This window comes from Pleurodeles waltl, chromosome 8 (assembly GCF_031143425.1).
Source record: "Pleurodeles waltl isolate 20211129_DDA chromosome 8, aPleWal1.hap1.20221129, whole genome shotgun sequence".
Classification (NCBI taxonomy): Eukaryota; Metazoa; Chordata; class Amphibia; order Caudata; family Salamandridae; genus Pleurodeles; species Pleurodeles waltl.
In genome coordinates, this window is record NC_090447.1 from 99,850,789 (window position 1) to 99,874,153 (window position 23,365).

Sequence of the window (23,365 nt, forward strand, 5' to 3'; positions counted from 1 at the left end):
AGCTGACGTAACGGTATACTGCTTTCATTTTCACTGTATTTTGGCTAATTTCTTGGTCTCCTTCAGGGGAACCCACAAAGTCTGGGTACCTCTAGAATCCCCATGATGTTGGAAAAAAAGGACGCAAATTTGGTGGGTAGCTTATGTGAACAAAAAGTTATGAGGGCCTAAGCGCAAACTGCCCCAAATAGACAAAAAAAAGACTCAGCACAGAAGGGGAAAAGGCCTGGCAGCGAAGGGGTTAATTTGCCCCACTTTATTTCTAAACTTCCTCCTTTTATATCCTGAAAAAAATCTTCATTTTTCTTAAACCGTTAAAGATGTCCGCATGCATGCGCTTCTTCTATTGTAGGTATGCACTACTCCGGTCTCCTTACGATTTCTTTTACGTGGTTTGGTTAACTTCAGATATATGGCAGGTCCTCCCCCACCAGTGAAAAAAAAATATCAGCATGTCCTAAACTGCGCTTGCGTACTGCGTAGCGTCACGAAACGGAAGACATACTAGAGCCAGGCAAAATGTCCACATCGACTTGTGCCCAACGATTGAAGGAGTTATGCTTTCCTGACCTTGAGATGGCCGTCACTGTCCCTAGGAATGCGCCGTGTGGTGTATTCGGATGGCTATGGAAACAGTCTGGCTGCGCCTCGCCTCACGTCTTCGCTCGCTGATTGGCTCAGGGCTAGGCAGGCGTCAGAGCCACGCCCACCGCCAGTCAGGCGCGCGGCGTGCCTGCGTGGAGTGTGTGTGAGAGGTCGCGCAGGGAGGGTCTGAGGCTGCGGAGAGACGGCGCCCGAGCAGCAGCGGCAGCTGGGAGAGGAGCCCGAACAGCGCCCCCTGCCACGCACCGGGACTCGGCCGCACAGCTCCAGGCCGCGCTCTCTGGGGAGGCTGCTCCCTTCCCCGTGCGTTCTCCGTCTGTTTTTACCCCGCCCCTTCTCCCCCCGTCCGCCGCAGCGCCATGTCCGCCGGAGGAGACTTCGGGAACCCGCTGCGCAAGTTCAAGCTGGTCTTCCTGGGGGAACAGAGCGGTGAGTTGGAGGGGGAGAGCAGCTACAGGCATGTGAGCTGTTGCCTCGGTCAGCTGGTGCTCGCGCGCCTCTCGCCGCCCCCATCGAAGCCCCCTCCCTGGGAGAGGGGTGGCCCGGGGAACTTGTGCTGATTCTCGCCCACTTTCCACGCCGCAAAGAGCTCAGTGTCTTTAAAAATGCAAGGTGCCACGTACACTCCCCAGCCTGACACAAGAAGCCAGCCCATGGGTCCTTAGCATGCACCAAAGACAGTGCCTTGCTTTAGCCTCCCACTCTAGGGCTTTGATCCCTAACCCCCTTCTGCCCCCAAATTAGCACAAGCCTGGCCATCGCCACACCCTTTTTAAAAAAAATCTTTTACCCACGTCTTACCACAGGCCAAACTAAACTGCATTTATATAGCGCTTACTATCCCTGGCGAGGCGTCGAATACACCTGACCGGTGCCCCTGGGTAGGATATGGTTTTGATCAAACTTCCTACCATCCTTCAGCCCCCACACCCCACTCAGACGTCTGCTCAACCCAAGCCTAATGACTTCCCACCCTGACTGTTTGTCCCCAGTAATGTTCCTACCCCTCCAGTTTGACTGGTACCACACCAATGTCACTGCACCCCTCTCCCACCGCAAGCCTTAAACCTTTTTTAAAAAAATGGAAAAACACCCACCGACCCTTAAGTCACAATTCTTTCTCCTATCATGGTCCTTCACTGTTTCTCACAATGTTCTGTCCATGACCTGATACCCACCTGTATTTCCCCATCCTTGTCAGTGGTTACCCCCTCTCCTCTTCCCACAATCGCTTGCTGACATTTTGCCTCTCTTTAAACTGGGTCCAATCCTGTGCCGTTCTCTGGCATTCTACAGGAGGCTTTAAGCACGGTGTACAGTGGTAAATATTCATAGGCGAGAAGCAGCCGCCTGTGTGATCTCTAGTGCTGATGTAATCTGACATCACTCTTCATACGGAGGCTACATCCTTAGCTCGGTGCTGCTTATATTGGCCAATAAAAGATTCCCAGGTTGGCGGATCTCATTTTGTCACGCTTCTTGTAAAACGCCAGACTGTGTTAATGATGGCAACGGCGGGGCCCAAGGGCCACGGTCTGCCCAGATGCTTAAACTGCTGTTTCATGCGTCGCTATTTATACATGGCAGTGCTTGTTTCCTCCGGATAATTTTATATCTCAACCTCCCAGGCTTACCTGCTGGACGAGGCAGCTCCAATACCCAAACCGTTATTTTATGTGTTAAATGTTTTAGATTTTTACTAATTTGGCAAACAAAATAAAGATCCGTGCATATCGCTAGATTCCGATCTTGACATAAAATGCTGTACTGCCGCATTTTCTTTATTGAAAGCAAAGAGGTTAGGCTTCGACAATTATAAAAAAAAATCTGTGTATGCTACCCTCTTCTTAAATAGATTCATATAGTTTTGTAGACTCGGGGGCTTGTTTAGTATGTCATAAGCACCAGTGGTTGTGCAGATGCACCTTCGTTCTACAGTTATTTTTCGTTCTAGAATCTTACTCCGATAAACACTGTACAGTGTCGTTTTTGTGATCTTTAAGTTACTATATTTGTTTCTTGCGTTCGCAAATTGCGTTACTATTTTGTTTGTCCTTAAGACCCGCAGGGTGCAGGAGTGCGCATTTGTGTTCGTTGTTTACTTAGATGGGTTGGTTAGTGTCACCTGTCACTTGGTATTTGGTGAGCTGCACTAGCCCAGGTGTTAGTTGAAGGAATGGTTCAGTCAAATGTTGTGTACTCATTTTTGTGATACAAGATTTGTACATTAACACCTTTTTGTTATTTCATTTTGGTGTTTTTACCAACTTCTTTAGTGTGTATTGGTAGCCGTTCATGTAGGGTATATTAAAACAAAAATAGCAAATTTGGGAAGGCCTGCTCCACGGGCCCTTTGTTAGACAAATACACCAGTGCTTTAAATGAAAATATAGAAGTGCAGGTACTCACTATTTAGATCACCTGTTTGCTCTTGACGAGTGCCGGTACTCTACCCATTACATGTATTACATCAGTGCTGAGAATTGCAGGTACTCTCTCATTCATATTATAGAAGTGCAGGTACTCAGTACCGGTCAGTACCTGCCCATTTAAAGCACTGAAATGCACCCACCTTGTTTCCACTGTTAATCCTGATTATAATTGGCTGTTGATTGGACTGCTGTTGACTTTTTTTTTTTTTTTTTGCGGAAATCGTACATATTCCCTTTATTGGCATCGTTGGGTTCAGCTCCGAGGTATTTTCATTAGTGGCATGGCCGTTGCCGTTCTATTTGCATTGCTAACAGTTCCTGTGATGGACTAACTTGCGTGCTCTCATCTATTAATGGGTTTGAAGTGCACTTTGTTTCTGTTGTTCTCTGGTCCTCTATTTGGGTTTCCATCTTTCCACTCTGGTATTTCAGAAATGCGTGACTAGGCCGTGTATCATACAAGAGCGTATTTATGGTCTACACAATGCTATCCGGAATGTATCTCCTTTGGATGTTCCTCATCAGAACTTGCATTACATGAAGTTGGTTTGGTCTTTTCTCATCTTGTACAGCTGCTCTTTAATGTTTGGTTAGTTTCAATAGCATCAACGTCTCAGTGAAGTATAGTGTAGTAAGACACTGTTTTGGCAAGAAATGTGTGTTTTTTTTTATTTTAATTTTTTTTATAGAAGCCAATGGTGCTCAAACCATACCCCCTAAAGTTAGTTCACATTTATATGGGTAGACATGATTGACGTTCACTTACTACTGAGTGTGTTATGCAAAGCAGTCACTCAATTATGAGGCTACACTACCTTTTTGCATCAAACATTTGGGGAGGTGCCAGTGCTGACCATGGCATCCAAATCTGTCTCCATATCTATTATAGGATGATTGATTTTATTCAGAAAGCTGTCCACTTCGGTTTGTCCCTCCATAGTCTCTAAATTATATCTTAATTCAAGACATTTGTTAACGGTTAGACCTAAGGTCGTACCCCAATCAAAGCCTGTTTTTTTCTGTAATTTTCCAGAGCAAGTTCATGTAATTCTCTGAATGGATTAATCGTCCCCTGTTCTAGTGTGTCGTTTTTCAATCAATAAATGCACACTAATGATGTAAAGGTAGACAGCCTGGATGAATCTAACCCCAGTTTTTTTGTTATCCTTTTGCTGAATGTAAAGACCTAAGCCTGTGAGCCAGACTTGACTGAGGCAAGTTGCCACAGCAAGCGATTTTCGGAATGTAGTCAATAACGTAGTTTTGTAGTTGTACTTGCTATCACTGTTGTGTCTGAGTTCACATCTCTGTGCCCTTTGCTGCAGGAATATTAGATTTAGCAGTAAGAGGAACCAAGTTTCGGAGTAAAGTGTACTATGGTGGTGTGTGTGTTTTCTTTTTTTTGTTAAATCAAAATTGAATTGTGTAACTTTTTTGTGTCAATGTAATAGTAACAACAAACTCGTCGTGTAAACCATTTTACCGCTTTTGTCAATATATTTGTTTTTCTAAAACTGAGACTTTCCTTCTTTCAGTCATTCACACGTCAATTCTACGGGTTTTAGGGGTGTTGTCTGCTGTGGGAAATATGCATTACTTGAAGGTGGCAGCTTGATACTTTACAGACGGCCCTTTTAAGACTAAGAATTAGACAAATTAAAAGAGGTGACCATGACAAGTTACGGAAGGCAAGAAGTTGGTGGCTATGTCGACCTTGGATGTTGTCTGCTCAGTTGGTTGGTGCTGATTTAAACAAACTCGTTGGTGCTGGTACCAGACAGATCTGAGAAATCTGGGAATTAGATCACCTAAAGAACAATGATTGAAGTCTTCTTTAATCTTAGGAAATCATTTGACCATGTTCAGTGCTTTTCGGATTAGTCCATTTTCGTGTCTTTAAGCGCTGTAATGATTTTGATGTCATGCGACTGGATCTTTTATGTTAAGTAGTTTTGAGAATGCCTTTTTTCTTGTATTAAAGTATCAGCAGTTTTTTTTTCTTGACTGCAGTCAATTATATACAATAACACATACAGGATTAAAACTGAAGTAAACGTGCATGTGTCAAAGTTCAGATTATAAGACATAATGATGAAACCTGGATTTACCATGGCACAAAAAATAAAAATATTGCTCACTGCTTCACATTGAACCAGTAGGGTTATTTGATGATATTATTAAAGGGCACAGTTGATCAGTCTGTTAGCATTTATTTTACATTCACAAAGTAGCTGGACCCACCGTATCACAGTAAATAAAATATGTAATGGAAACTGTAGCAAAGGCACCCACAAAGATGGAGTAATCACATGAACATTGAAGATACTTATACCAAACATTATACAAGATGTCAGATTACGTTCTGTTTTAAAAATAACACAAGATGTCTTTAAGTGAGACCTAAAAAAACTAGTGCGGCATCTGCTTCAGTGGATATTACGGAGTACATGGAGAGCACAGTCTAGAGACCATGCTTGTGCGTTTCTCCCCGAATGTAGGAGGTAAGAGCCCCCCTCCCCTTCTAACTCTGTCCTACACAAATATTAACGTCTCCATTCACAAACCAACCCACAGCATAGCCTTTTGTGAATGAGCGCTGCCAAGTACAGCAGTGGAGGCCGGCCTGGGCTCTGTGTATGGTTCTCTCTTTTTTTTGTCTACTTATAGTAAAGCAGGTGTGCAATAAACAATGGAATGGTAGTATTCTCACCGATTTGTACACTGATGCCTTTTGAAGATCTCTTTCCTGCAGAAAGTGCTGGTAGTGTCCCATTTGCACCGCACGTTCTCTGTGGGACACAGTTGTTCCATTAAAAGCATGGGAGTCTCCAAGGAAAGAGCTATAACAATGTCATTACAAGTTTGACATACCCATAGACAAGTTTGTGTTGATTTCATTAAAAATATGTCAGTTCTGTGGAGGACTGCCATTGCTGTCTATACATTGATAGCGTGGCGTCGCTCCTCCAAGGTGCTGTACTGGTCCATAGAGAGAAAAACAACTCCTCTCCTAGGTGCTGATCCAGTCCATTGCAAGTTGTGACCCCTGTTGGTACTGGTCATTACTTACAAAGGAGCCGTGTTGTTGAGTATTGGTAATGTACTCACTATTACCTCACTCGCCTATGGCCCTTTAGCACCTCTCCCGTCCACTACAGCCTTCCGCTCTATCCTTATCTCCCTCGCCTACATGACAGGCTTCCACTGGTGCATTTTTCATTAGTCACATTGGGGCCAATTCAACGGATTAATACGATTCGGATTAGTTGCAATAAAGTAAGTTACAGTATCATAACTACTGTGAAACCTTTCCTGGTAGGGAATTCTGGCAGGTGCTGAACGGTGACCGTAACCTTCTGCCTGATGTACTTGGGGATGGCTGCCCACAAATAATGCATTTTCTGCAGGCAGCGTATATATGTTTGAAGTGTATTTCTACAATGGCTGTCCTTCCCCAGTGAAGTTCTGCAGATATCACATGCCCGCCAGGTACCTGGTATCAGTGAGTGCTACTGGTTGACCCTACTAAATGTTGTGCTCCCTACAGTATTACATACTACTCCGCTGCCTGATCCCTGTTCCCAAACCGATAGCAAAGGTGCTTCAGGTGTTTGGAGCTACTCCCACTCACATGGGTTCATCTATAGCCGGATGGATCTTGGCTGTCGTTTGTGGTCACATGTAGGATGCATGTTTTCTCTTCGATTTATAGGGTTTGAAAATAAAGATAAAGATGTAGTGGATGCCCCATGAAACCTTCCAGAGTGTATTTTTGTTTTTGTTGTAATGCTCGTCACTGCACCATCAGTAACCACATCCCGTGGAAAAGGGGGTAGCAGGTGAGATGCTGTTCAACACATAAGCTGTAAACTGGAACAACAAACTGCCTTGGTGGTTGCTGTAACAATGTAGCCCTGTATATGTAACGTGTTTGGGTGTACAAAAAGTGTTTTTTTGTTATCATTCCTTACAGCATTCCTACAAAGAGAGAAACGTTTATGATCATTCAGAACGGTCGCATTCCATTACATGAATACATTTTCAGCTAGTACTGTTTCCTTATGGCTGTGAAACCTATTGGGCAGACAGGCAACAGTACACTTCCCAGCCCTGCCCTGGGATTCTCTGACTCCGTGCATCACCTACGGTTCTGTGTGGACAAGAGATGGTGGTTGGTAGGGGTGTGTGTTAAGGGGATGCTACCACTGTGGTGATCCCTTCCGCTCGGAGCCCAATGTCTAACCAGTCCTTGATCGCTCAGCTCAGCTGCCCTAGGCTATCTCAAACTAGACTGTTGATGGTACCCCCTGCCCCGCTTGCGTGTAAATCAAAAGCTGGATCAGAACCACCATTGCAGCTTCGAGCTCGGGTGGTAATAGTCCTTTACCTCGTGACTGCAGAAACGTTCCACATTCCTTTGGTGTCACTTCATCTTTTTTAATTTTTTATTATTATTACTGTTATTGTAGAAGTCGTTTGGCAGTCCATTGCATATGTTCCCATTATCTTCTATGTAGTTGTGATATTTCAGTCCGTACTTAATCAGATTCTAGTGCCTCTTTAATTTTTTGCCTCTGTAACGCTATCCTGCTACTTGATGGGCAGGTTGATATGAAATCCCTCGTATCCAAGGTACTGACATATCAGTCTGTTAGTGAAGAGACCGATCTGTGAGTCCCTCTGCTACTGCCCGCTGTCTTTTCTTATCTCTCCAGTGTCCCGAAGTATGCAGGGAACGTTCCACATGCCCTCCTCTGGCCTGCTCAGCCAGGCCAAGAACTCCATGCTTCGTCCCCGGTCTCGTCTAGGCTAGGCTGATAGCATATACAGTGCTCACATGCCTCACTGTGTAATAGTGGTTTGTATGTGTCACTCTTAATCTTCAGTTCCCTCATCAGTCTGGCTTGTGGGTGATGCACCCACTGGACTAATGCAAGTGCCTCCTGCGCTAGGCATTTTTCAGAACTTTTCTGCTGATGCAGCAGTCATGTGTCCCCTTAGCACTGTGTTGTATACTTCTGAGATACCATTTGCTATCTTCGAAGCCCCCTACTTTCATTAAAATAAGAATCCATAGTCAACCGAAGATGGATTACTGCCACAGGGAGTTCATGGAACATGTACCTAACCTCCATTCCAAATAGTGTCCTATACCTCCACCAGTGGGTAATGGTCGACACAGCCCTGGCCGCGTATTCTGCTGCTGTTTAGGACTCTTTGTACTTCTGCTAGGCCAGTCACTCCAGCAAAGGCATTCAGGGTAGTTCAGCCTGCTGGCGAGGTTGTGTTGAACCTTACAAGACATATACCACACCTCACGCATAACCTGCTTAAAGTGTTTATCCATCAGAAGCAGCACACTTGGGAGCTCAAAATAATGAGCCAGTGATGTTCGAGTGTCTGACTAGAGGACAGGAAGCACAAATGCTTTAATTAGTGCCATTCATTCACACTGCAAGTCCCCACAGCCACTGCGGAGCGACCTAGGTTGTCTATCCATTTGTGGTCTACTGGAAATGTAAGTGCATATTTGACCAATAGGCCTACTCCGGTGGATTCGCTAGTACAGCCCCAGAGATTCAGCTCCCTGTATCTTGCTCCCTGAATGAATTGACAGTTTTTATTCATCAGGTCGAACAGGTATAACATCTGCACTGTGTAAGGTCAAAATTGTTTGCACTACCCCCTTCTTCCTTCTCTTTTTTTTTTTGTTTGCCGAAATTCTTACCGGTCTAAATTTGAGAGCCTCTGTCATTTGCCGTATTCTCCTTTGTTCCAATCTTCGTTCCTTCTCTTTGCTTGAGTTATAATTTCCCGAAGCAGTAACTCTTCACTAGAACAACAGTGTGATAAACAGTAAACGGAGTTTTTGAAAGTCTTTCTCCAATGTACTTCATCGTACTGTTGTACCCAAACCTTTCACCACCCCAGTTAATGACGTGCGCTTTGCACCAACATTAAAGTGATAAAGCTTGTTAACTGACTTTTATCGATGGATCATGTTAACTTGTTTCCTTGGCATGTGTTTACGAATATGAACAGGTGAAGAGAATGCACCTACTTTGCCCCCATCCCCGGGTCGGTTTTGTACTTGAGGTCCTATAGTTAAGAAAATGCTCTGCACCAAATAATGAGCAAAGCTCAACCCTTTTACATACCACCTTGGCCCATCCCCAGGACCATGGCCTTCTACCTCAGTGCTCCGGCTCCTCCCCGCTGGAGTGTTACCAGGCAGGCTGTTTGCAGTCCGATCCCTCCAGCTTCCCAGACCCTCCCAGCTTTTATAATCATGGTGCAGTGATCTCCATTGGAGCATCACATCTCTCCTGCTCGAGGTTCCTATTTTCTGCCTATTTTAAGCCAGTATGACACCTTGCCATCGTTCATTGTTGTTGTCCATAGAGGCAGAGTTTATCCTTCATCCTTGGTCTGTTTTCCAGTTCACGTTGTGATTCCTTGTCCATGTCTGCTGCATTGTTGTTTCCTTTCCTTTCTCTCCAGTTGTCGCGTCTCTTGCATTTAGCCTTTTTTTTCTTTTTTTTTTTCTTTTTCTTTACTTAGATTGCCGCTACACTAACCCTTCAGCCAGTCTGATGTTTCATCTGGAGTATTTGGAAGTGTAGTACCATGATTTCTCGTATGATGATTCGCAGAAAGCAAGGGATAGCATCATTTATTTATTTTCTCTTTTCCCTCAAGGCTTTCACTGCATCTCTGTATTTTTACAGCCATGATAAAGTCAGGAAAAATGAGAGCCATGGTATCTCCATATTGCATTTGCTATGTTTCCTGCAGGCTAGGAATATGCCATCCTAGTCTTTGTAATTGAAAGGATGTTTTGCAGGGAAGCTCCGGGTTTTGGCTGCTGCCCTAGGTGTCTGTGTGCCCTGTCTACATAAAACAATTCAGAGGCCCTTGAACTTGAGCGCTGTGGTTATCCAGTCCTCAAGGAAGTTCAGCAATCAGGCTGACTCTCTCCAGCACCACCACTTGTTAGATATTGTTCCTTCTTCTGCATCTCCTAGTGGACTTGAATCTTTAATGATTCACTGTATTTTCTCTAGTGCTGTGCTCTGTGATTTTTACCTCCAGTGTGGTGCTCAGTAGAGTTTGTTCTGTACAGTCTACTTCTCCACTCATCTTCTGGTTGCCAGTGCCCATCAAGTTTACTTTATGTGCAGGTCAGTTTTATTCTCCAGTGTTAACCCAGGCGTCTGTGGCGTGGTTTTCCCTCTAACTTTTTGCCTCCAGTCCTCCTGGTTTGTTGACTTTGTTTTTGCTGGCTTTAGGACTGCTAACCAGTGCTAAAGTGCTTGCGTTCTCTCCTTAAAACATTGTAGAATTGGCTTATTCCCAATTGGCATATTTAATTCACTTGTCCCTAGTAAAGTGGCACCACCTGTGCTCAGTGCCTGTAAATGGAAAGCTACTAGTCGGCCTGCAGCACTGATTGTGCCACCTACTTAACTAGCACTTTAAACATGGCTCAGTCCTGCCATTGCAGCCTGTGTGTAAAGTTTTAAACTGTCATTATAGCCTGGCAGAATAAACCTTTTGCAAGGCCCAAACCTTCCTGTTTATTAATACAAATGCCACCCATAAGGTAGGCATTGGGCAGCCCAAAGTGTAGTGTATTTAAAAAGTAGGGCATGTACTTTTAAGTTATATATGTCCTGTTAGTAAAAAAAAAAAAAAAAAAAAAGACATTCATTTTTCATCCCTGCAAGGCCTTCCTCTTCCATAGGATTTTAGTTGTGATGAAAAATTTTAACTTCTGGTGAGGTTGGATTTTAAATTACAATTTTGAAAATGCCACTTTTAGAAACTCAGCATTTTCCTGCCGTAGCCATTTAATGCCTGTGTCTGAGTCACATCACTGGCTGTAGTTTTCAGTTGGGTTTTGAGTATTCCTCCTAGAAAGCTGCACGCAATAGGGAGCTTAGGTGTACCTGGACGGGCCATCACTGGCAGGATGGGAGGGAGGAGCTGGACACAGTCCTACGTACATTAGCATAGGCTATGTCCTGCCTCCCCACAAAGGGGGTATATTCCCCTGTGGTTAGTCTGGAGCCAAACAAAGAAGGCAGGGCACCTGTGCACTTCAAAGGCATGCCTCTAGAAGCTTCTCCCCGCTTGTAAGGTGCAACTGGGTATAAATACTGGACCTCTGAACCAACTCTTCAGTACTCTTATAGAGACTAGGATACTCAGCCAGGAAGGACTGCTGTGTTGCTGAAAAAACTTCCACTCTGCTGGACTGCTGCCCTGCATCGCTGACTTACTACCTGATGACCTCTTGCTTGGGTGAGAAGGACTGGACCTGCAGCTCTTAAATCCAGAACACCAGAGTGACTCAAAGGGCTAGCTGGCTGTCCTCCTGAACCGAAGCCTCAAAGACATAAGTCTTCTGGCAACCCTGCACTTGGACTCTGCCATCTGTGGGTATAACCTGCCAAGTGGTGCCACCCCAGCCCTGGACCCTTGAAATTGGGCCTAAAGTGCTTGCTAGAGTCTGTGTATCCATTGGAACTGACGCATCTCCTCTGCTGTGTGGTGCAAGCCTGAACAGAGTCGACATGCCACCACTGTTGCGTGGATTGGAGCTGTTGCAAAGCCCTGCATCGTATTCGCAGCCACTTTAAAACACTCCTGCATGTCACACCCTCGGCTGAGGCCTCGCATCCCTTGTCAACGGTAGACTCACCGATGGTGTTGGACTCCATCGCAGCCTCGCAGCTCCTCGTAACTGCTGCATCACCCCAGCTGTGCAACACATCCTTGGTAGTGGTCATCTCATCGCAAACCCTTGCCTGCAGGACCTAGCATCCCATCGTCACTGCACCTCTGAACCGACATATCTCGTCGGCTAAGTGTTGCTTCTTAAACACGGATCGTCACAATGCTGTACAAACTTTAAAGGCACTGTGTTCAGTGGGTCTTACTGGGTCCTGTAGCCGGCCCACCCTCCATCATGGTCAGTCTGAATTGTGACTTTGTCCTGGTCTGGCTCAACCAGATCTCCACAACTGGCACTTTGATGCTATTTTTACTGAAGTCTGTAAAATTGCATATCTTTTGATTGGCTGTTTGTTGTTTTAGTTTTGTTTTATTTATTAAAAATTACTCAGTTTTTCTAACAGTTTTTTTTCTTTTCTTTGTGTGGTCTTTTTCATTTTATTACTGTTTGAAGTGTTGCACAAATACTTTACACATTGCCTCTATGTTACGCCTGACTGATCTGTGCCAAGCTACCAGGGGGTTGAGCACAGGTTAGTTGAGGTCGGCTTGTGCCTCACCCTGACAAGGATTTTGGTTGCTGCCTGGCCAGAGGTCACCCCTTGTCTACCAAGCCCAATTTCTTACAACTAGTATCTATTGAGTGGTTGCTTCCACCAACAAAACATCTATTATTTTTGGATATTTGTGTTTCTGGGACAACCTCTGGCAAGCATTCCAGTGTTCGTTCTAGTTCATGTTGCGGTTTGAGTCACACAGATGTCCAGATGGTGAGGTTTTACGTTGTTCCCAATTTAATTGTGCATTTTTGTGTTCAGTCCCGGGGTCAGCTATCCACTCCATTTAGGGGGTCTACTGGCCTCTGAAATCCTGTCTCACATGCCTTGCATGACCAATTGGGTGTTGAGCTCCTTCTGCTGTCACTGGTCTCTCGAGCCGTGGGATAAGCCACGTAGGTTCTAGTACTAGCCACCATCACCTCTGCCCAACAAAAGGTTCCCTCGTTGGTCTTCTGAGCCCTTTAGCATCTCGGCTTCTTGTGGCTTCTCTACGGACCTTTGGTGTGGCCCTGTTTAGCCTGTTGTGCAGGCCCAGTTTTGGGCCTCTCTTCACTGTCCTCCCCCTGCACTGTGGGCCACCTCCCGCCTGTCCTTGCCACCTCAGGCCGTGCTGCCGCTATCTTCATTTCTCCTCCTTCCCACAGCTGCTGACTGGTGCAGCCCCATGGGCAGTGCTTAATTTGTAAACTAAAAGGTGCCGGTGCCCAAAGCCTTCCTCTTAAACATGCGGCTGCTGCATTTATATGTGCGAGCACAGGATACTGAGGCAGCGTAATCCTGAAGCCATCTCGGGCCGCTTTAATCCATTAAGAGCCACTCCCTGCCCCTTTAGCTCACTCTTGGAGCTTTCTGCTCTCTCCCATTGGGGCGCTTTTTCGTTTTCTCTTCCTCCGTCTTTCCCATATGTGTCTTTTGCTCGCAGCAAATGCTTGAGGCATAAGAATAAGCCCCGGCCCTCTAAAACGAGTGCCGGTGCTCAGCACCAGAAACAACAAACACAAATTAAGCACTGCCCATGGGTGGCCATGTGTTCTCGGGCAGAGGAAAGATGGATTGTGGAAGGGTTTATGGCTGCTTTGTCTCCCTCCTGGTGAGGGGAGACTATGGGATTTCTGGCACAACGTGAGGAGTTCCGGTGTGTGCCCTGTTTCACTGCCACTGGTTGGATAACTCGGGGGCGCAGCATGGAGTTCCACCACGACGGTGTGGGACGGAACTCTAGCTGTGTTCTCAGCTGCTAGTAATTGCTCCAGGTCCTATTTCAAAGTTTTTATTTATCTTTACTACATTTGTGCCATTGCAAACATGGACTAACCTTATACAAATTAGCGCTGGTCATGTTCTTGCCAGAACTCCTAGGCCGGGCCCCTCATTATTGGCAGCGCAGGGAGCAGTTGATGTCTGTGACTAAGCAAGAGGGCGAGCTGTCTGGACTTCTTGTTCAGCGCCTGTTATTGTCCAGACTGTGACGTGTTGTGTGCGGTGCTGGACCTTGACTTTGCTTGTGCTTGTCTGTACTAAGATGTTGTTCGGTGTTGGGTGCTTTGGCCTGAAGGCTGGGTGCGAAGTGCGGAAACATTGTGAGCCGTACGCTTGCACTGGTGAACTTCTGCCCTTTGTTCAAAGTGTGCTGCTGCGGAATTAAAGTCTGTAATGGCCGAGCTTCGGAGTCCACGCCGAGTAAATGTATCCGGCAGCCTTCGCGCCATTTTATGTTCTCTCCCTCCATCAGTGCCCTGCCCTCGTCTTCTGACCACTGCAATAATGGAGCTGTCTCCATCGTGGCTTGTGCTTTTAAGTGCTACATTAGGACCTCATTGGGGATGCAGCTTTTCCTGCTTTCATTGATAATGACGGCTTGATGGATTCTGTAGCTGTGCAGAAAGCCCGCATTGCTTTTGCAGTGGAAGAGCTGCCTCGTTGTGCGCCCTGTTCATCTGCCCTGGGCTTCAAGGGGGCGCTGTACCTGTGTTTAGGCTAAAGGAGCGGCCCCGAGGTACGGAGGGGCCCTGCATGGAACCCCGTCTGCCGCTGATGGCCTGTGACCAGGAGCCCTCGAGTGTGCGCCCTGTTCATCTGCTTGGGCTTTCGGGGGGGGCGCTGTACCCATCTTTACAGTAAAGAAGCAGCCCCGAGATACGGAGGGGCCCTGCATGGAACCCTCGGTTGTGCGCCCTATTCATCTGCTTGGAGCTTCAAGGGGGGTATGTACCTAGGTTTAGGCTAAAGAAGCAGCCCCGAGATACGGAGTCGTGCTGCATGGAACCCTCGGTTGTGCGCCCTATTCATCTGCTTGGAGCTTCAAGGGGGGGCGTTGTACCCATCTTTACAGTAAAGAAGCAGCCCCGAAGTAAGGAGTGGCCCTGCATGGAACCCCCGTCTGCCGCTGATGGCCTGTGACCAGGGAGCCCTCGAGTGTGCGCAAGGAGCCTGCAGTTTGCTCGGGGGTTTGAGGCTCCCGTTTCATCAGAGGGGCTGGAGCTCGACTGAGCACCGAGAAGTGTCGCTGCCGGAGGAGGAAGCTTGTCCCTAGAAGCGTGCGCAGTCCTTACAAACCTTTCAACATTTTGAAAAACCTTTTCAAAGATTGTAGTAAAATAATTAAAAAGTAGGTCTTTCGTGAAAAGTGTCAGCAAAACGTAACTTTTACTGATAGAATTCTCTAGCAAAAAGTTGTTGCTAATTTTACTGCAGGCAAATTTTGTACTTGGATTAAACGCTTGGATTTTCTTTTTGAGAGCACGCTATTAATCACAATTACCACTAGATTAACTCCTAACCTTTGGTTTCGGGGTAGTATGGTACTCACCATAAAGCTCTTCTTCCCCTCATCAGGGGTAGTAAGTGCTAGCAATGTGTAGGGGTGTGTGTGTATGTGTGTGTGTGTGTGTATATATATATATATATATATATATATATATATATATTTAGTTTGCTAAACTTAGTGAACTTTTCTAAGTTTGCACTGTAAGAACTTTGCAGGCAAAGTTTAGATGTCAGTCATCCCTACTCACAGCCACTTGTTAGACAATACGGACCTCCAGTCTTGCAGTTCAGCATTAGGTAAAGTTTTTTTATACTACCAACCATACTTAGTCACAATAACATAAAGCTTTAATTAAAGCCTCCAGCCTCCCTTAGAGTTGAAAGAAAGCCTGCCATCTCAGATGACGACACGTGCTTTCTTAGTCGTGTAGTGTGTTGGGGGTGCTGTGATGCAGCAGCCGACAGGTCGTTAGCTAATATGCTACTGAGATCTGCACTTGGTACAAGCAGTTGGTGAGTTTAATGGCTTGGGTTCAAGCAGATGGTATTGGCCTATGTCCAATCCTGGTGGGGAAATAAGGCTTGATCGAGCAGTGGACCTGGGAAAAGAGATTGCATTTATTGGCTGTGAATCATGTTTGGGAGCAGAGTCCTAGAGGCTGATGGCACACACTTGAAGTTGATGCATTGGCCAGTTCATAATTTAATGCTCTTCTTTTTTAAACACGTTTTCTTGGCCGTATGGTGTTTTATTTTTATTTTTTAAGTCTTTCTAATTGGATAACTGAGATTCATGCATGAACTTCATGGGGTGGTTTGTGAAGAAGCACAGCAGGATCTTGTCTGAATTACATTTTGCAGTACCAATTAGTGTGTTTGTGCTTTTGAATCTTTTGACCCGGCTTTGATGCTTAAAGGTCGACAAGTATCTTTGGAACTGGTGTGTGTAGTATGCATTCCAAAATGTAAATGCTATCCGTGTCCTGCTTTTGGGTACATTTTGCCTCTTTCTGGTAGTCCACTAGTAATGTCCACTTACAGAACGTACATTACTAACTTAAATTGACTCTTGGCCCTTCACTAAATATATGCTACTTAGCCATGTGTTCACCACTAGAAATTAAATGTATCCACTGCCTCTCCTTTCACCTTTGAACTCTGGATGCCCGTCTCAGAACGGGCCACATTGCACGAGCCAAATGGAGCACTGCAGTTTACCCACCATTTGTGTTTTGGTGTGGAAGCCTGTTCTCCTCGGCTTATAGTGTATAATATAAAAGAACAATGAGCTCCCAAAGATTAAAATAATTTGGAGTAGGTAACTGTTCTTACGTGAAGATGCTGTAAATATGCAGCTTCCAGTTCCCGGTATTAATTTCAAACCGACTATTCTTTTATCCGCCTGAAGCCATACAACAAGTATTCTGATTTTGACAACTGTTCCATAGCTACAGAACTCTAGCACCAGTCACTGTCTAATAGAGTTGTCACAAGGTGTCCATTGCCCATAGCGGTAGGAGGCTTTAGTTTCAGCAGTTTGCCATTGCTTTGAACAAGCACCTTCCTAATTTTAAGTGTAGAACGCATCTGAATTGTATTGGCGAAATGTTGTACTAACAGTGGCCTACCTTGGCACCTGTCTTAACTCTCCATGAGTATTTGTTCCAGCGGACTTCTTAAATGAGTTCCTCCCGTGTGACAGACTAGATCCAGTGTGACACCTTTAGCCAGTTTTGGCTTTTTGTGATGGGAGATGCAGACCTACGCTGCTCAGGAGAGGAAAAATAAAACGATTAGTTGGAGGTCGGAGAGCCAACTTGGCATTATCAGCAGTAAGTGCTGGTGTTCCGCACTAAATAGAACTCTGGACACTTGTTTTGTGACAGAAACCTGACCGCCTAAGCCTTGTGGGATCTCCTGGTTGATGTGGACAGTGAATTCAAGGCCATGGTTAAAAGGTGGCTAACCATGGCACAGTTAAGAAAGCGAACTCACAACTCAACACAACAGCACGGCAGATGCAATAATGTTGAAATGGTACAACAATGTTAGCAAACGTACCGATCACATTTGCTAACTGAGCACAGTCTCCACACTGTAAAATGGACTGTTTCACACCCCACAACTGAGACACTTTGTAAGGCACTCGTCAATTACACTGTTCGTAAAGTAGTGTTAGCTTTGTTTATCCTTGCTTTCTAATGTTTGGCACCGCCATGGCATTCAACATTAAAATGTCTGACCACAGTAAAGGGCCAGCGTATTGGAGTTCTAAAAAGTGTTACTGAATAGAGTAATGTAAGCATTCCTCCTTGGTTCTCGGCTAGCGATGCCCGTGCCTTAAAATGGGAACATCTTGCTACTTAAGGGCCCTGGGTTCGACCACTGTACACAAACCAGCATTGGGAAAGCCAGTGGGTTTCTTCTGTGCAACACAGTGCAGACCTATTGGCTTTGGCAATGTTTTTTTTCTTTTTCCTATTTATGGGAAAACTCTTCCAAGATGGGTTACCGTCTCCACGCATGCAGAATATCTTTGAATTTTTTTTTCTCGAAGCATAAAAACATTCTAAGATGGCCATCATGCTTAGGCACGTGCAAACTAGTCAGTAGTAAATTTGCTGTAGTTTCAGAATGCCCGTCTGCCAGTACAGCGACACAGAGCAATGGAGAGGGGGGAGAAGAAGACTAATCGCGGGGGGGGGGGAGGTGTGGGGTGGTGGGGGGGGGAGAATTGAAACAAGCGGGGAGCAGGAGAGGGTAGTGGGAGCAGGAAGACCAAATAGGGAGAAAAAAACAAGTTCGTCTCTAATGAATTTCAGAGCATGAGTATCCTGACACCCGCATTAGAACAATACACATCACCTGCAGTGAGTCTTAACCGATCCTTGGGCCAGACAAACACAAACTGGGTGTAAATCCATACTGTGTAGGCAGTTGCTATTGGTAGGTTTTATTTAGTTTTCTTGCAGATTAGTTTTTTTACCCTTTGCATATCACATTTAAAACTGCACTAACTATCTGTTTTCATCAAGTCATGATTTTAGTTTAACTTACAGAATATTTCCATTATTGGAGCTCTCTTGGTTATGAGACCTTTATTTGTGAAGCTCTGTTCTCATTTTGGTGGTTTACGGCCTGACAGAGTATGCTTTGTTCATCGGATTTTAGTAGTACCTGCGGAAGCCAGGCCGTCTCTGCCCGCTCCTTTGGAGAGAATAGGCACCTTGTTTTCTCTGCCCAGTGAATTCCGGTTAGTGGTTGGTATCTTCATGTCTAAGCATCTATGTGCAGCTGTTGCCCTTGGGCTCTGCAGGCAGCTGCATAGTTGTCGAATGAGCAAACTGCTCATTTTACATGTCCCAAACAAATGTTCCCAAGCTAATGAAAGCCTTGCAGTTTTCCCAGTTCCCAAGAGGTATTTCATTCTATCCAGTGCTAGGCTGCTTATTATCGTTATTTTTTCTGGGTAGTAGCGCATCGTTGTGTGTTCATGGTTTTATTTCAACCTTTGGGGTAGTTTGTGGTATGGTAATGTATTGTACAATGGAGGTGTGTGTTGGTAATGTATTGTACAATGGAGGTGTGTGTCTGATACTTCTGGAGTTAAAGTGCATAAGGAGCTCTGCACGGACTCAGTCTCTTTCCTGGGCACTGTGCGCGCCCCTACATGGTTGCCTGAGAGTCCGCAGGACCCATGGTGCAGGAGAATGTTGGTATCTCTGAGCTGGTTGTGGGGATAAGGCTGGCAAAGGCAGCCTCCAGTGAGTGAGTACTCAGAGTAAAATAGCGGGGTGAAACCTGCTAGCATGTGTTATTAGGTCTCACTTAAGCACAGCTGTAGCATTGCTGTGGCTGAGACCCAAGCACTTGAAGGGTTGAGGGCCTTGAGACAGCTGCTTTGTGTTCCTGATAGGTTTGTCATAGAGAAGCAGTCGGGCAGACGTAGATGACCTATGCTGTGAGCTGACGATCAATAACTTTATCGTGGGGCGATCTTTTCAGGAGGAATTTTAGGAGAGCTGCTAATTGAAGTGCCGCAGAGGACAGAATTGTTGGACTTCTGCCGGTAGTGAAGCCCGTCAAGGCCGTGCACCATAGTTTCACGTAATTGAGCATCAGAATGGCCACCACTAACTCTTATCTGATAGCAGTGGAACAACTTCTCTTGGTGTGCTGGAAGAAATCAGGGAGCAGTATACTTTAAAGGGGGCACTTAGAGTATGATGATGTCGTCGGTCTCAAACCCAAGCAGACGCCAACAAACCCAATACACTCTAGAGTGGCCATTGTGGATGATTGTTCAAGATACAGGAAGGATGGAGAGTACTGTGTTTCTATGCACCGGATGCTCATTCTTACTTGCACGTGTGGTAATAAACCTGAGAATGTTGCTCAAAGAATCAGACAGTGTGAACTCCAGCTCGGACAAGAAGCTGTGGGTGATGTGTTGGGTCTTGTATGCTCAGTTAGTGAAAACGGACGAGATGAGCCGCTTCCGTTTCAATTTCCATAATCCGTAGAAGGCATCACATTGGCACCTGACATGTACCCGGAGAGTTGTGGTTAGGCACAGCAAGCCCAGCAGTTGTGCAGTATTTATAGTTAGGATTTCTCTTTGAAGCCGGGTAACGATGTACTTCATGTTATTAATGATTTAATCTGTGTAGTAGATTTGGCAGATTAAATTCTTCTATTTTTGAAAGATCGAGGTGTATTAAAATTGTGTTTATTTAGTGCTTACCACCCCCGACGACACATTGAAGCACTTGCTTTTGAGGAAAGTTGAATTCATTAATTTTAGTTGGGCGATGGAAATGTAAGAAGTATGCTTCTAGTATCGGTCTTACTTAATATACACACGAATGGTATTCCCTTGTATGAAAAGTACCAAAAGGCCTCCCCATCGTGGAAGATGTAGCTTTTCTGGGATATTATTTAAAGAATTGAAAAACTGTAATAGTACAACGCTCGCCCTCATCCAAAAGTATTAGTCAAAACCTAAACTGCAGACCATTTAAATAAAGTCAGAACAAAATAAAATATAGTTCTGTAGCGGGGAGCAGTCAGAAAAAAGCTCAGTGGGAACATTTTGAAGGCTGAAACGCCTGTGTCAACGCACATGACTTCTCTCGTCCTCCTTCGAGTGCAATTCCCTCATTCAGGCTGTCCAAGCCTTACTAGTAGGAAAACGTCATAAGAGAACTCTTTGGAAATTGTCATTCACCCTATTCGATATTGTTTACAATTGTTTATACCTTGATCTTCGAACTATAGGTAAACCTTATTTTAAGTGACAAATGTCTTTACTGTACTGGACACCGCATTAGCTCTTTGTACAGCACTCTCGTGATGGCCATGTTCGCACTTTATAAAAGACTATAAATAAAACGTATGTGAACTTTTGGAAACACAGGTTAATTACCTGGGACCTGCAGCCTCCCTTCTGATAAACAGGACGAGAAAGGACAAGGGCCTAGAAGATTATTAAGTACAGTCTATACATAATCTCGAACTGCCATGCCAAACCCTACAGTTTATCAAGAGTAGGGTCAATATGTCTGGCACCAACCCTACACCAGAAGGAAAATTAGGTTGAAGCTCTTTTTTTTAAGTTTGGTGACCACAGTGTCTTATAGGAGCTAGACTGGAGTTGAGTTCTGTGGATCTGGGTTCCATAGGTTGACTCAGTGCCTGGATTTCAGTGCAGATCCCTCCGCCTAAAGTGTGCTTAATGATTTGAAGGCTTCGTTGACAGTTGCATTGATGTTTTTGGGCTTACAGATAGTTGTTTGCAACACTATTCCTTGACTTGGTGGTGTTTTTTTTTTTTTTGCACTTTGTCTTATATGTACTGTCTTCCTTGGACTGTCTGTGCTGAAATGATGGTTCGTGGTTTACTGAACTCTTTTTTTAGACGGAGAGCCAATCATATCTAGAATCTAGTTTTTTGACCTGAAATTCTGGTTTTCATTTTTCAGTGAAGCTTTGAGATTGTTTACTGCTCTTTCATGGCACTATTCATGTGACAAAACAGTCACGTTTCTGTATGTCCGGGCTTCTTCTAATTTTCTCCCACCCCTGAAAACCTTATTCCAAGGACATACTGCTCGCTTCCTGAGTGGGGTGGGGAAGGGGAAGGGGAGGGGGAGGGGAAGAGAGAGAGAGTCTTCCCTATCCCATGATTTTCACCCACATTCAGCCATGCAACCTGTTCAGTAGACTTCAGTTGGTCTGAAGATTACTGAACAGGTGGAGTGTAAGCGTTAGACCGCTTGTATTCTTTTAGTATACTTCTGTCAAGCCATTTCATTTGTTTGTTTCAGTGACATTTAAAAATCCTTGCTTGCTAGTGGTCAGTCGTTCCTCTTTGTCCCTCTTTTGTTTTTGGGAGCAGAGCCTAACTACTGTATAATTACGCTTTGTCTTGTTTATCTGTTCTTTGGGGGACTTGTTTTTTGTTTTTTCTTGATTTTCTACTTATGTTCGTAGCTTGCCTTTTCATTTGCAGAGCATCCTTGCTCTAAGCTTAGCTTTGCTGCAACACTGTTTCTCTAAATAGGGCTGTAAATCAGGCTATCTTGCCCACCGGTGGTGCCTTGACTCCCCTGTCCTCTGCAACATGGGAGAGAACAGTGCAAAATGGTTAGTAAAGTGCCACCACCCTTCTGCCGGTGGAACCAGGAGGGTGCAGGGCTTCTTCGATGCCGCATATGGGGCTGTGAAGTGCCTCTATGGCTTGGATGCTGTTGGATTAGGAGAGCAGAGAGCTGGGGCTCATTCCAGCGTGGCACTAATAGCTACCAGGTTCAGAGCTTTGCGTGCGGGGTGTGTGCATGAGCCAAAGGTATTGAGGGTGCTCTGGCACTACACTGTTCCTGGGCAGAAAGGGCAGCCGGCTGCCGCCATGTTGGAAGCTGTCTGTACTACATGGCACTGCTGGCCGGGAGTCCGGATGGAGTGTAAGTTACCCTCACACTACTTAACTGCTCGATGGGGCAGTACGTCTTTAATGCTGCTCCCGGGCCTCTGCTTCTGTTGCCTGGCTCCGACTGCCACAGCATGCATATAGTGCTGTGGTTTGTGCTGGTACCAGCTGGACTGTCGTGTCACGCCTTGATTATATGACTGCTCCGTTCTTGCCTGTTGACACTGCTGTTGGAGACCTGTAACGTGACATGCTGTGGTCTCATGGCGTGTTGATAGTACCATCAGCGTATGGGAACGGTAAGACTTGGATTGTTTGGTCATATCTCCTATACATTCTAACCAAGTGCTTTACCTCAGAAATATCTGAAGTTTGTCATTGTCCCTGGGTTATGGAGGAGCACAGTTCCCTCTACTAGGCAGAACATGGTAATCTTTATTGGACTGCTCCACTGTAAGGGCCACATACTTGGGTATATCAGTTAGTCTTCCAGTGGCTCCTGCCACAGCTTTGCTTGGTCATGTGTGTATTAGGTTGCGCAGTCCTGGACATTCAAGATTGCAGGGTGCAGTACCTTATGTGGCCAAAAGAGGTCCCAAGGGACACCTAGTTGACAGACTGTGGTACTGCATCCTTTCCCTGCATCATGCACATTAGAACAGTAAATGGTGCAGATTTTTTTTTCAGCCAGCATATTATAAGTGTCAAAGCGTTAATGTAACCATGTTCCTGCTTACGTTTCACATGCTTTATTTAATCTTTAATTCTTTGAGTGTTTGCTTTTTCCAGGATGTTGTTACTTATTATTTTTTTTTCAGCCAGCATATTACTCTTGTGTCCCCTCCCTTATAGCCTGAATGCATAGTGTAAAACTTCTCAAAACGGATGCCATGCTTCATTTTTCAGCACAGCACCCAAAAGTAATTGGCATGTGTTAAATTCAAGATTGCAGGGTTCAGTACCTTATGTGGCCAAAAGAGGTCCCAAGGGACATCTAGTGACAGCCTGTGGTATTGCGTCCTTCCTTGCTCTGTGCACATTTGAACAGTATTTTATTTTCTGGCCCTTCAGCGCCGCAACGTCATGCGAATGGCAATAGTGCGATGCACCAATCATCACGCCACTGCATACAAAAAAAAGTTTAAACATGCCATTTTCAAAGCCAAGACCTCCAAGTTTCACAAATGAGATGAATTGCATTGCAAATACTTGTCTTTTGTTAATGATAACCCTGTTAACCTTGATTCTGATCCCGCTGGGTGCCAGAGCACAAGGCTGGCATTTGACATATACAGGACCCTGTTAAAATGATTCCAATCATTGACATATCACTTGAAGAT

General features: G+C 45.2%; 1 protein-coding gene across 2 annotated transcripts in view; it reads left to right on the top strand.

Moving 5' to 3' along the window:
* Positions 1-557: 557 nt before the first annotated feature.
* Positions 558-23,365, top strand: part of RAB6A (RAB6A, member RAS oncogene family) — a 214,502-nt gene continuing 191,694 nt past the window's right edge. The window contains exon 1 of one of the 2 annotated variants that reach the window (XM_069203835.1): positions 558-1,032. In XM_069203835.1, coding sequence (XP_069059936.1) covers positions 963-1,032 — 70 coding nt within the window. In that variant the 5' untranslated portion in view covers positions 558-962. The remainder of the gene's footprint in view (positions 1,033-23,365) is intronic. The other variant, XM_069203836.1, reaches the window with a different exon arrangement.